Source organism: Amblyomma maculatum, chromosome 1 (genome assembly GCF_055883805.1).
Source record: "Amblyomma maculatum isolate TAMU_Amacu chromosome 1, ASM5588380v1, whole genome shotgun sequence".
Classification (NCBI taxonomy): Eukaryota; Metazoa; Arthropoda; class Arachnida; order Ixodida; family Ixodidae; genus Amblyomma; species Amblyomma maculatum.
The window spans coordinates 154,525,029-154,539,928 of NC_139344.1; the positions used below are offsets into that span (position 1 = coordinate 154,525,029).

The 14,900-nt window shown below is 41.5% G+C and overlaps 1 protein-coding gene across 2 annotated transcripts in view; it reads left to right on the forward strand.

Moving 5' to 3' along the window:
- Kpc2 (Kip1 ubiquitination-promoting complex subunit 2) overlaps nt 1-14,683 on the forward strand; it is a 34,214-nt gene extending 19,531 nt beyond the window's left edge. For both annotated transcript variants that reach the window (XM_084589382.1, XM_084589383.1), the window contains exons 9-10: nt 63-201; nt 11,712-14,683. In XM_084589382.1, coding sequence (XP_084445508.1) covers nt 63-201; nt 11,712-11,854 — 282 coding nt within the window. In that variant the 3' untranslated portion in view covers nt 11,855-14,683. The remainder of the gene's footprint in view (nt 1-62; nt 202-11,711) is intronic.
- Nucleotides 14,684-14,900: the final 217 nt, after the last annotated feature.

Sequence of the window (14,900 nt, forward strand, 5' to 3'; positions counted from 1 at the left end):
TTTATGCAGTAAGAGGATTTTATGTTGCGATGCCTACATTTAATTCCGCTCTGCTTTTGCAGTGCGAGTGGCTACTTGGGGATCGACGACCTAAACCCGGGGATTTGCAAGTTGGCCTTGATACGAGCAGTGCAATTTATAGGTCCATTGTTAGCAACCCTGTGGTGCAGCTCGGTTTGTGTTCTCCCAAGACTCTCCTGGGTATGTGTAAAATTTGCGTTATCTGTTATAAGTCTCATGCTTGTGTGGAGGCACCACCGTTCTAACAACTAGAGCCATCTTGCAGGCAAGTCAAGCAAGACAGAGAATTCTGTACAAAGGCTCACAAGGGGCAATGCCTGCAGTGTTGCAGGTGTAGAAAAAATATTGAAAAATACTTGAAAAGCAGCAGATTGTTGCTGCATGTGGTAGGTTTAGTCACGTCTCAGGTATGTGAAATATGTGGTGGCTTGAACTCTAATGACGTTTTTCTCATCCTTATAAATGTGCTTTAATTTGCTGGAATGTCCCAGATTTTCCTTTAATGGGATAGTTTTGTTTTTTTTATAGAGTTTCTTAATTTGTCATTTACACAAAATCCAATAATTCAGCACATCATCCCATGGTCTGTTGCAGTTGGGTGGCAGCTTCTAGGCCTGTGGAATTGGCTCGGGAGTGCATGGCAACTTTTTTTACTTTTGAATGCTTTTTTCATAATATGGAATCTTCACATCATGCTTGTAGGTGCCACTCTACTGGCACCAAGTTGTCAGATGGAGCACACTCATTCACCTTCTTATAAACTTGTGTGCTTTAGTGTGTCATACTTGTCATTGGGTTCTTCATCTGTGTGTGGGAGACCCCCGGTTTGTCATTTTAAGGAAGCGTGCAGTGTTAGCTTGAGCTGATCTATACTCATCCGAATGTTTGAAGCTGACAGTGTTTAGGACATATCAGTCACTCTATATGGCCAGAAAGTCACGTCAAAAGGAAAAGAACGTCATACAAAAGGTTGTCATTAAAATGTTAAATGTTTCAGCTTCCATACATAAGAGTAAACAAGGCTTCATTATGGAATCTTAAATGTCCAAACATTTCAACAACAAACTCTAGTTTGGCATTCCTTATCTTTCAACATGAATTTACCCAACCACATGAGATTTCACCCAGAATCTCTGGACAAGTACGTTCTCAGCAGGAAATTGTTTACGAGTGCAAGTTTTGTGTGTAGCATAAGGTGCACCATGACGATCAGTATATCCACAAATCATTTCTTGGGAAGCTTTAGTTTTAGTTTTATTTTAGTTTTTTTGTTATCAAAAATTTATTCCTTTCTTTTTTATGGCAGTCTTAATTTATTGGTGGAGCGCAGGACAAACATAAGTGAGGTTTTGCTATGCATAGAAAGGTTATATCATTTACATCAATGTTCATAATAATATCTTAGTATTTCAAAGGTTCCTTGCAAATCAAAGCAATGTCCTTGAAAGCTGGACTTGTGTAAGCAGTGCCTCCTATGTGCCAGCTAATATTCTTGGAATTTTGAACTGATACCTGTACGAGGGATTTTCAAAAGGTAATGCCTCTCACTTTTTTCTCGAGTACTGTTTGCTCAAAATTTACGAAATTCACAGTTATTACAGCTGCATAGTATCTTCGAGGCCTATATTACTTTTCAGTGTGATCTCAGTCAGTGTGCATGGCTTCGCATCCCTGATGAAGAAAGAAACACGTGCCTTCCTTGCATAAGCTTTTTTGTTCATGACACAGACACAGGCAACAATGTCCGTACCACACCAGCCTGAAAATAAAACAAGAGATTGCCAGGTTTATCTGAACTACACTGCCTTAGCCTCTTTGCACTCCTGACTTTGCACCATCTGATTTTCATCTTTGTACTTTGCGGATCCAGATTTGAGAGTGACGAGCTCATCATTCGTGCCATTGGGACAAGGGTACACCAGGAGGGAAAAAAAAAAAAAAAAAAAATTGTCAGCAACACTTAAGACTGCTTACATGTAACAAAATGCGAAAGCATTATGTTTCTTTACAATCTGTTACTTTGTAAAGTTTTGAGTCATACTGCATTGCATAGCGGCTATGAGTAATGACTATTCGTAATGTTTATATGAACTCTGAACATTGCAATACTTTACGTTGTAAGGTGCTGAGTCTTGTTATGGCCAGCTAATCAGTGCCTGGCCACATCACCTGCCAGCTCAAGTTGGCAGAAGTGACATAGATATGAAACCCCACTTGAACCGAGGCGTAGAAAGGTGCCTGCATGGCCTAGGAGTAGGGTGTCTGACTTGGAACCCAAAGTCCCAATGATTTTCATCTCAAACATGCTATCCATGTGGGGAAGTTCCTGAAAATTTGGCCGTGATGTGGCCTCGTGACGTCGAAGAGACTACTGACCACTAACTGATCGGCCATGTTACCTGCCACGTACCACTTGCCAAGAGCATGCTCATTGTTTTTCCAACAGACAGACGAATATTAACCTAATGGGGCTAGTAATGCTTTCGTATCTAAAAAATTGAGGTGCGCAAGTCCACCTTAAGATTATGACACAGTAGTGTTAAAGGAAGGATCCTTCCACTCTTGGAGTCTTCTAATGCACCCTGTCGCAAACATCAACATGCTTCTTGCCTTAACATACTGCACTGCTTTTTAATCCAGTCGAAAGAATTTACTGTCACCTGCTAAAGTTTGTGGAATCTCCAGTGTGTGGCGAAGTGACGAAAAACTGCGCTACTGCACCATCTGCCATCACAGAGTATGGTGTCGATGCTGGCAGCACATACATGCCAGGTGCGCTTCGCACATGTGTGTCGTTTTTTTCACTATCAGACATATCTCATCACTCGCATCACCATGATGCTCTTTTAACACTCACAGCAGCTGCTCAGGGTCGTGTGATCACTGCACGTCTGCTTCAGCTGCTACAGTGGACGATAGAGCTCACAAGCATGTTTTTCTCGGTGCCTAAATATTGCATGGATAAATATTACCTTTCAAAGCTGTTGCTGGTTGAACATGAAGATATCACCATTTCCCCAGTATTTATTGGGTGCTTCTTTTTCATATTTTCAAATGCCTTTGTACAGCTTCACCTTCAAAGCTGGAACTCGTTGCATAATATGTAACATTACACATCTGGTGCTGCCATGGAGGCTCGGTGGTGCATGCATTGTGCAGCTAAGCATTATGACACAAATTACGGCAGCTGTGGTCGTAATGTTGTAAGGCCTGGATGCAAATGGGAGCCATGCACCGTGTGATAATAGAAGATGGCAGTAAATAAATAAATGACATATATCACTAGGCCACGCGCCTGCTTGTAACTGAAGTGAACCTAAGAACTGTTATGTTCACAGCAAATATCCCAGTTATATTATGGTTTTCTCATGACGATGGAAAGGTGCACTCATTATAAATGCTGGCACACGCACAGGAACTGAGTTCAAAAATAAGTGCGAATAAATATTTTGCTTAGCCGGACTTCTCTTGGAAGGTAACATATATTTTGGCAACGTTTCGCATTGCTCAGAAGGCTCTCACGAGCTCTGTCGTTCATCACACCAGCATTAACAGATGCACGTCAATGATCATGCACCGCATCAGCGGCTGCTGCGATTGTCAAAGGTGCGTAACGGGGAGACAAGTGACAAGGCATGCCTGGTAGTAAAGAAAGGTCAGGCATATGCAAAGTCTGCCTGGTGCGCAATTCCTGCGAGCCTCAACACAGCACACTGTGGCAGCAGATGGTGCAACAATGCAGTTTTGCCTCACTCTTCCATGCACTGGAGACCCCGCAAGCTTTTCTGGCTGACATTATTTTGGTGGCATAGGGTAATCTATAACTTGACCACCAAAATATTTTTTTCAGCAATATTAAGACGTGTAACTTTATAACTATGTCACGACAAATCTAAACAAATCAGGATTTTCATGTCAGGCCAACGTCACTTTTTCTCCTGAGCGGGATTTTTAATGCTATCACGTTAAAAGCTGATACAAGCAATAGAAACTGAGTGATATCACAAAAAAAAAAAAAATTACAGGCCTCTCTTAGCACGAAGCAACTCAAGATACTATAGTAAAATTTAGATGATACAAATTTCACGGGGTCCCAGAAATACTTGTATCTTCTGAGATATGTACCACCCAAAACAAGCACAATTCATGCGTAGAAACATTGGAAGTGCATTCGTACAGATCTATTTCGGGCTGACGGGTGTAATTTATGGTAATGCACCACTGCTCGCTCCTTACAACGCATACTGCATGACTGCGAGATCACTCACCATCTCAGCAGTATGTAGGCTGTGTGGTGTCACTCACTGCTCGTGATGTGCTTTGAGTGACTGGTGATTGCGTGTCGACGTGTGTAGGTGAGGGAACTTAATGCTTCAGGATACAATTGTGGCTTGTATGTTCGTATTATCTGTAGCGATGCAGAAAAGTTCAAAGCATGCGAAATTCTGTACATTGTGTGGAGAGCACTCCAGCCTGGGAATTAAAACAATTTCAATCATCCTAAAGTTTGTATTAGTCGTAATCGGTTCATTGGTTTTATTGTAGTAGCATGTAATGGTAGACAATACCTGATAACTAGTGGTCTGCTCATTTTAGTTTTCTCGAATATCAAATATGAATAATTTAGATGCATTACTGAATCACATACAGATTGAATGTTTGTATTACTGTTAACTACTTGTGTAAATATTCATACAAAAAACAGCAATGAGCTACGACAGCATTAACTCATGGAGATGAAGCATTTGCTGTTGAAGAAACTCAACATTATTTGCCACTGTGAGGTTGTTATATATATTACTCATGTCATCATCATCATCAGCCTGATTATACCCACTGCAGGGCGAAGGCCTCTCCCATATTTCTCCACTTAACCCGGTTCTGTGCTAGCTGCATCCACTTGACCCCTGCGAACTTCTTAATTTCATCCGCCCACCTAACTTTCTGCCGCCCCCTGCTACCCTTTCCTTCCCTTGGAATCCAGTTTGTTACCCTCAGCGACCATCGGTTATCTTCTCTTCGCACTACATGTCCTGCCCACGTCCATTTCTTCTTCTTAATTTCCACTAGAATGTCGGTAACTTGAGTTATTTCTCTGACCCACTCTGCACGCTTTCTATCTCTTAATGTTACCCCTACCATTTTTCGTTCCATAGCCCTCTGGCTTGTCCTCAACTTAAGTAGAACTCTCTTGGTTAGCCTCCACGTTTCAGCCCCATAGGTGAGTACAGGCAAGATGCAACTGTTGTATACTTTCCTCTTGAGCGATACCGGTAAGCTGCTAGTCATAATCTGCGAGTGCTTGCCAAATGCGCTCCATCCCAATCTTATTCTTCTTGTTATTTCCTTTTCATGGTCCGGATCTGCGGTTACTACCTGTCCTAAGTAGACATATTCGCCTACTACTTCCAGTATTTCGCTACCTAATGTAAACTGCTGTTCCTTCCCGAGGCTGTTGAACATTACCTTAGTCTTCTGCATATTGATTTTCAAGCCTACCTTTCTACTTTTTCTGTCTAGGTCATCAATCATTATTTGCAGTTCATCCCCCGAGTTGCTTAGCAAGGCAATGTCATCAGCAAATCGCAGATTACTTAGGTATTCTCCATCTACCCTTATCCCTAACTGCTCCCATTCCAAGTCTCTGAATACTTCCTCTAAACAAGCTGTGAATAGTACTGGGGAGATTGTGTCTCCTTGCCTAACACCTTTCTTTATGGGAATTTTGTTGCTTTCTTTATGTAGAACTATGGTTGCTGTGCAGCCACTATATATATCTTCCAGCACTTTCACGTACGGCTCGTCTACCCCCTGATTTCGCAATGCCTGCATCACCGCCGAGGTTTCAACTGAGTCAAATGCTTTTTCGTAATCAATGAATGCTATGTATAAGGGCTGGTTATATTCCGAGCATTTTTCTATCACCTGATTGATGGTATGGATATGATCGATAGTAGAGTACCGTTTCCGAAACCCTGCTTGATCCTTTGCTTGATTGCAGTCTAAGGTTGTCCCGATTCTATTAGCGATTACCTTAGTAAATACCTTATACGTAACAGACAGTAAGCTGATTGGTCTGTAATTTTTGAGGTCCTTAGAGTCCCCTTTCTTGTGAATGAGGATAATGTTTGCATTCTTCCATGCTTGCGGTACCGTCGATGACACCAGGCACTGCGTGAACAGGGTGGCCAGTTTTTCTAGCACGATATCCCCCCCGTCCTTCAGCAAATCTGTAGTTATCTGATCCTCTCCAGCTGATTTCCCCCTTTTCATAGTTTCTAGTGCTTTCTTGACCTCGTGCTTCGTCACTGTTGGAACGTCTGACTGTTTTTCCCTACCGCCAATCTCATTACGGTCCTGACTGCTTTGGCTACTGTAGAGATCTGTATAGAACTCCTCAGCTACTTTGACTATCTCGTCCATATTAGTGATAACGTTGCCCGCCTTGTCCCTTATCGCATACATCTGGTTTTTGCCTATGCCCAATTTCTTCTTTACCGCTTTAAGGCTTCCCCCGTTCTTTACAGCATGCTCAATTTTCTCCATGTTATACTTCCTTATATCGGCCACCTTGCGCTTATTGATTAGCTTTGATATCTCAGCCAATTCGATCTGGTCTGGTGGATTGGAAGCTTTCATACTCTGCCGTTTCTTAATCAAATCTTTCGTCTCCTTAGACAGCTTACCGGTATCTTCTCTAACTATCCTACCGCCTACTTCTACCGCGCACTCAGTAATGATATCTCTGAAATTATTGTTCCTTGCCTCTAGGGTAATGTCGCCATCCTCAGTTAGAGCTGAATACCTATTCTGTAGCGAGATCCTGAACTCTTCTGCCCTCCCCCTCACCGCTAATTCGTTGATGGGTTTCTTTCTTCCTAATCTATTGCATTCCTTCTTCAGATTTAGGCTAATTCGGGACCTCACCATCCTGTGGTCACTACATCGAACTTTCCCGATTACCTCTACATCCTGCACAATGGCGGGGGTTGAACACATTATGAAGTCGATTTCATTTTTAGTCTCTCCGTTAGGACTTTTCCATGTCCATTTCCGGTTCTTCCGTTTTCTGAAGAAGGTATTCATGATTCGTAAGTTATTGCGCTCTGCAAACTCAACTAGTAACTCCCCCCTGCTATTCCTAGAACCAATGCCATAGTCACCTACTGCCTTGTCTCCTGCCTGTTTTTTCCCTACCTTGGCATTGAAGTCGCCATTAGTAAAGTATACTGCGTCTTTACTTTTCGCATTGCCGATTCTACATCTTCATAGAAGCTTTCAACTGCCTGGTCATCATAACTACATGTAGGTGCATAGGCCTGTACAACCTTCAGTTTATACCGCTTATTAAGCCTAATTACGATGCCTGCAGCCCTCTCATTAATACTATAGAATTCATCTATATTACCCGCTATATACTTATTGACAAGGAAACCTACTCCTAGTTGTCGCCTCTCTGGTAAACCTCGATAACACAGTACATGCCCATCCTTCAGTACAGTATATGCCTCATTCGGCCTCCTAACCTCACTAAGCCCTATGACATCCCATTTCATGCCCTCTAGTTCCTCTAACAGCACTGCTAAACTAGCTTCACTAGCTAGGGTTCTAGCATTAAACGTTGCCAGGGTCAGTTTCCAATGGCGGCCTGTCCAGCGGAGCCAGGCTTTCTTAGCACCCCCTGCTGCGTCACAGGTCTGACCGCCGCCGTGGTCAGTTGTTCCGCAGCCGCTGGTGACTGAGGGCCGGGGTTTTATGGGGCTTATCATAGAAGGTTGTGGCCAATTACTGCACCAGGGTGGCCAACTCCTGTTCTGGTGAGGGAGTGCGTTGCCGGAGGTGTTCACCGGCATCAGGTCGCACCCCAAACCTGTATATGCAATTCCATCAACACGCGGATCCTTTTTTGTCATCCGGTGGAGAATTGCGCGGCACCGGGATTTGAACCCCAGTCCTCTTGCATGCGAGGCGGATGCTCTACCGCTAAGCCACCGCTGCACATTACTCATGTATTATATATATTACTCTGTGAAGAAGAAATGGGCATAGGCAGGACATGTAGCACGAAGGGAGGACGATGGTCTCTAAGAGTAACCAATTGGATTCCAAGGGAAGGTAAGTGTAGCAGGGGGTGGCAGAAAATTAGGGGGGTGGATGAGGTCAAGAAATTTGCAGGGGTCCAGTGGATGCAGCCAGCACAGGACTGAGTTAATTGGAGAAGTATGGCAGAGGCCTTCACCCTGCAGTGGGTATAGTCTGGCTGATAATGATGATGATGGTACCAAGCACGAAGTCAGTATATTACTCTGTAAAGATCATTTCATGCACCTTGCAAAATTACCTTTTGCTATTGACTATGAGAGAAAGCTAGAGCCACATCTCATTTGATGAGAGGAATGAATTATAAACTATGACTTTCAGTATCAAGCTTGAAAGCAGACTTGCCTGGCTAAACCCTGCCCCGTCAGCCACACGTAAGAAGTTGTATGTTAGAGCATCATACATGCCGTCACACGAATGGACGGTGTCACGTGCAAGGTGATGATAGCATTCTGTGCGAAGTCAGGGTGACAGCTGAAGAAAACTACAGCATGCCTGATTTCAACTTTGTCTGTTGTTCAAAAATCATTTGAGAACTTGAGATGGTATTTGACACGTTTCAATTTTGAGTATGCACTATTTCATTCTCTCGGTGATTTGAATAGGACAACATTTGATTTGATATTTTAGAATTTAGAGCAGTCACATACTCCTTCTATCACCTTCTATGTTTTATGTCATTTTCTGGTCACAGGTATTTGTTTAAAGTTCCTTTGTATTGTTTATTTAAATCTTTTTTAAATATTTAAATCTGTAATTCCTTTTTTGATCATCACTTCTGCTTGGGTGATTTGGTTCATACTTTAAACATAACAAAGCAGTCTAAAACAAGACATGGACAAAGAAGTAATGAAAGCAGGATGGGCACCGTCTTTTGAAGGATGTCCTGGGTATCGCTTGGCAGGGTAGCTTGTCTAAGAAATGTTAGAGTGTTGCGGAATGCTCTTCAATGTAGTGCTCAGTGAGAGCACAAATGTGTACTTTGCCACAAAAGTGGAGTTGTTTGTGCAGCCAGCTTCTTGAAGTCTTGGTATGTTTAGTGTTCTATACGATCATTTCCCTTTTCATGAATCGTGCATCTGAAGCAGTCGTGATACTGCAGCACTTGTCCAATATTCAGACTTCAGGATTTTTCCGTAATTCGTGCACTGCCCCGGGGAGGCTCCAGAGCCCCAAACAAAGTTTGAACATCAAGTGGGGCTATTCTCTTATTCAGGCAGAATTACAGCACCCTAGACTGGCAGTTGTTTACAGCTGTTGTTTACCAGCAATGTGGCAGAATCGTGACTGGACAGATAACATAGAAAAGTGCCCAGTATAGAAGAAATGCATTTGATTTAATTCATCATGCATTTAAATTTTTTCATCCTTTAATTTCTCTTTTGTTTGCGGTGAAATAATCTTTTGAGGACATTGTGGACATTAAGTTGCAGCTTGCAGCAAAATTATATAAGACAACATTTTGAAGCTTGTGACAATCTAGCTCATTTTATTTTTGCAACACAGAACATGTGTGCCATGTGGACAGGAAATAAATGAGCAGCACAGTGAGGCAGAATGAATGTGCGTGCATAATGTGATGGTGTGTTAGTTTTCACTTATTAGCTTGACTCGTATGTTTCAAATATGTCTGAAATATCACATGCGATCTGCACTGCACTTTGTCCTCTGCAGATTCATTATGATGTGTCATGCATGCGCTAAGTGTCGTATTTTATGTCATGTGTTACCGGCATGCCCAAACTGTCACTTTGCTGTACTTTGTCCAGTCACCCCGCACTTTCCAAATTTGACTGATACTCGTATGCCCTGCTCTGCGTAGATAACTCTCCTCCTTTTCCTCACCACACATTTGCTGTGTGCTGCAAAGGGATGGTATGGACATCCAGTTTTGCGCATGCACCATGCATCACCTGATTCCTCACAGTCCCGGCAAGAGTGGTTAGTTTATCAGGGATATGTAGCTGCCTGCACATTCACATGATGCGCAATTTTTTCAGGCTTGCTATGAACTGGTGACACTTGCTAGAAGGACTGCAAAGGCCATAAGCAAGAAATGCAGGCATCAATTCAGCATAAGCTGGTTTATGTTGCATATCCAGATTGTGTTGTCAATACTGTCACACTGTTCTTCAGTCAGCAACATTTAAATCATGTTTGGGAGTATGATAACAATGTGTGGCAAGATAAATAAGAATGCATAATTTTTCGTTTCTAACAAAACAGCTGCAAGTCCCAGTTTCAGGAGTTCAGATTGACAGGATAAAGTATGATGCAACTTGCATGCAAAATCGCAGAGGCATCTTAAATGGTGAGACTGTATTCATAGGGTGCAAGCATGCTGTCAGTGCCTTGGTACCATATATAATTTAATTTGTATCTTGAACTGTGCAACATTAATTGTGCTCCACAACCACATGAATGAGATCATTAGAAAAGCCTGCAATTACAGTAGCATCCACTGTTGTGGCACAGTGGCTGCTGAGACTGAGGTTGCAGATTGTATTTGCTGTTGCAGCAGCACGTTTCAGTGGAAGCAAAATGCAAAAACAGCAGCGTGCTTTGGAATATCGATGCGCATTAAACAAACTAAAGTGGCTGGAATTAATCTGAAGCCTTTCACTTCCTGAAATGTTTGCATGCAGATTTTGAGATGTTAAATGAGATTTATCATTAGGGGTGTGTGAATATTAAAATTTTCAAATATGAATATGGGAAAAAAAGGCCTTCGAATATCGAATCTAATATCAGATCAATGAAAAAGAAAATTAAGAAATAGCAAACGCTGTTCGCCTTGTTCATTGTAGAATTCACGTGGCATTTGCAAACAAAATTAAAGTAGAATTTCACAGAAGTGTATAGCCTGCTGAAAAATCCAGTATAAAAGTTATAGGGGGTTCTGTATAAGATTTTTTTATACAGGTGGAACTGTGGAACTTGGTGGAACTGTCATATTGCTGTTGAATACACTAAACTCTGGTTAATTCAGCCTTCAAGAGACAAAAAATTTCCGTATTATAACTGAAAGCCCGAATTATCGAATGGACATGACAAATTGCCAAAAACTGTTTGCATCACAGTAATTTCATCTCGTTAACACCTGTATGATGAATGTCTGCATTTCAGATGAAACTGAAGCGAGAATGACTTTTTTTGCTTGTTGAGTCAAACGCTTCATTTTGCGCACACTGTCGGGAAGGCCCTCATCACAAAACAGGCCTGTTGCATTTTTAGGATGCTTCACTGCACAGTCAATGCGGTCAAGCATTGCGGTGAAGCATGCAATGCAGGGGAAATTGTGGTGAATTCGAAAGTTTTCGGTGTATTTGGAAATTTTGAATATTCGCACAAGTCTACTTATCATACATGACCTTGGCATGTGATTGCTGTAGTCTTACTCCTTTGATTGGCAATTAGCTGGAGCAAATTAACTTGTAACGCTGTCATAACCAGCAGCCATTAGACTTTTTCCTATGAGTTAGTCATGATGAAAGTGTTGTGGTTATCGGGATTCTAGAAAACTAATTCTGCTATGCAAGAAGAAGAATGCAGGGCCAGAGGTTGATGAGGCATTTTCTCTTTACTTGCAGCTCTTCTACAAATGCTGGAAAATCCTGGATGTGCCTCCCGATGGCTGAATGACTCCGACACTGCACCTTTACTGAGCCAAATCTTTCGCATCTACCATGCTGAAAAGCACTCTGTGCAACTGTCAAGGCCATTAGTGACATGAAGTAAAGAGTATGAGTTGGAGGTGGTGCAATGAACTTAAAAGCTACAAGGGGCATATAGGCTGTTTAGTGAAGTAAGGTAGCCAGCAAAAATATAATCCTGTCGTTCTGCTTTTATGAAGCATCCAACACCTAATGGTCTTGCATTTTCAAACTTAACAAGTCTGTGAGTCATTTTGGTTCTTTATTTAAGATACTTACCAGTTAAAAATGGCCATAATGGAAGCGGTAAATTTGTACTTGGGAGTTTTATTAAACCAGCATTGTCAATTTGTTGCTTGCAGTTAAACATAATTAAAAAGCATGGAAGTGTCAAATTTTGTTCAGCATCCTTTTACTATAAAACAGTCTATGCAAGATGTCTGGCAGCACAACCCTTTAGTTGTTTTCTTGCGCATCCAGCACTTGGAGATGGCATCTTTTGCCGCTGTAGCAAATGAGTGCCATTGCTAATACATGTTTAATAATTCAGTAAAGCCTAAGCACTTGTTTTTGTTGTGGTAGTGATTTCTTTTTTCAAGCAGCCAGAGCTGTTTTCACTGCTTTATGAAAAGCACAAAAGTACCAAACTACCCAGAAATGGGGCGCAACAAACACAGTCACATGAGAAGAAAATACAACACAGGCGCCATATTCATCTTGTGTGATTGTGTTTGTTGCGCCACATTTCTGGGTATTATGCAGCACCAACTCGCCCTCAAGCTGTTATTTTGAGGTACCAAAAACTACAAGAGCAAAAAAGATGGAGCACCTCCCCGTGGTGACTGAATAGTTAAGGTGCTTGACTGCTGTCAACCTAAGGGCTCAGGATCAAATCCCAGCCACGCCTTTTAGATGGAGGGAAAAACCAAGTCTTCAGTGTACTGTGTGATGTCAGTGCATGTTAAAGAACATCAGATCCCTTCACTACGGCATCTCTTATAGCCTGAGTCACTTTGGGAACTCCATAGACCAAACCAAACCAAAAAAGTTTTAGCAAGAAAAAAATTAAGTTTGTCAATGCCATATTGTACAGACAGAAGAGGGTAAAACAAAGGCACAGCATGTCTCCTAATTCCTAGTTCTTGCTTTGATTTTTTTATGTGAACATTGGTATATTTTACATTGTACTTTTGTGCTGTGTACAGAATGGTGTGCCACATTTGCTGCTTGGTTGAGTGCTGTGAGATCAGAACTGCTGCCTTGAGCACACACTTCTTTGCATTACTGTTTTATGCATTTTTTTGTTACCCCCCCCTCCCTTCCTAATTTGTAATGTAGGCTGGTATGTGCTTTCATCAATTCACTGATGTCTGATCACTTCCTTTGGCTTGCCGCTTCAGAAGTGCTGTAACATTGTTGCCTGCTTTAAAGAATTCTGAAGCTTAAGAACTTAAACCAAAATGATGTAAAAATGCTATTTTGGGCAGCCAGCACAGTACCAGGTGCAAAATTATTTACTCTTACTGTTCTCTTGAGGGAAAAAAATGTACACAAAAGGTGACTTTTTCATCTCGGACCAGTGAGCTCAGTAAAGCTTTTTTTTTTCTGTGTCGATGCTTGAGAAAACTGAATTGAGTTGTATATAGAAAGTTTTTCACAGCTGACTATGTCGTTGGCATCACTGTGCACACTAGTAACCAAAAGCTGAGATGTCATTTAGTCACTTAAGCACCCATGGGAAGGTGATCACATGGAAGCATAATGGCGCATGTTGACATCACAGCTTTTGCAACTACCTGTTGATAAGAGGTGTGCCCTAGCTAGCCAGTCAGCATGCACAGGGTGACTGGCATAGAACAACATTGTAAAACCAGAGCTCTGAAATTAGTTGTATTTGTTGCATGGTACCCTGAAGGGGGGTTATGAGGCCAAAACGTGCAACGTATTTAAAATAGTAAGCATTTTAGAGTTCCTGTCTCACACATTTATGCTCTGTAATAAGGGAGTGATCTCAGATCATCCAAACGCAGTCATATGGGTGCAAAAAAAAAAAACAGGACTGTTTCCACACAAGTTTATAGTAAAAAAAAAAAATCCCTGAGGCTTGAACCTAGAACCAACGGCTATCTTTGGCAGTCGCTGTACTGACTTATACTGTACTGAATTGATCAACTCTAAAATAGGAATGATATTGATCCAAATGCTTGGGGCCACATTTGTATTCTGTTTGTAAAAAAAAGGTCATGATGCAAATTATTTGTTGCATCTGGCAGGCTATGAAAAATTGGCAAATGTTATCATCGCATGTTTTATTGTGTAATGTGTTTCATGGGTTCACCTAAATTGTTCAGCAATTAGGGCCTGCTGCATTCTTGTTTTGCTTGATTGGATCTATGGCATGATCTCTCTTTTGAGCTTTGCACTACAGTAACTGAAGCATTCCTATGAGCAGTGAAGGTAATGCCTTAATATTGGTTTCATGTATGTACCTAATTAAATTTTAAAAGTTACAGATGCATGATGCCAGTGACCTTGGTATTAAATGCTAGATCATGAATACCTTGGAACTCCATAGGCATTATTACTTGATGAACTATAAGAATTGATAAGCAGGAGTAAAGTGACACTAGCAAATATAACATTGAGGATTGAGCAAGCAGTTAAATTCTGAAATAAAGGGTTGAACCTGGAAGAACTAGATACATAATTTGCAAAATTAGCAGCATTCAACATTACATTGTCCTCTTATGTAATTCAGGAGGTGCACTGCATGCTTGAGGGCTAAAAGTACAAGAGCAGGTTTAAAAATTAATAGGAAGAAAACCGAAGTAATGTTTGAAAGTCTGGGAAGGAGACAGTAATTTACAATTGGCAGTGAGGTATTAGAAATATCAGGGAGCATGTCAATTCAGGCCATGCAGTGAGTGGCAAGTCTGACCATGAGAGAGAAAATACTAAAAGCAAAAATGGGTCGACGGATCATTTCGCAGGAACTCTCGGGTTAACAGGAGCTTGTCAGTATATAACCCAAAAGAAAAGTATTGTCAATAGCATCCTGCTAGTATCTGTTATGGGACTCAAACTTGAAAGGTAATACCAATGCTTGAAATCCATTAATGACAGCAC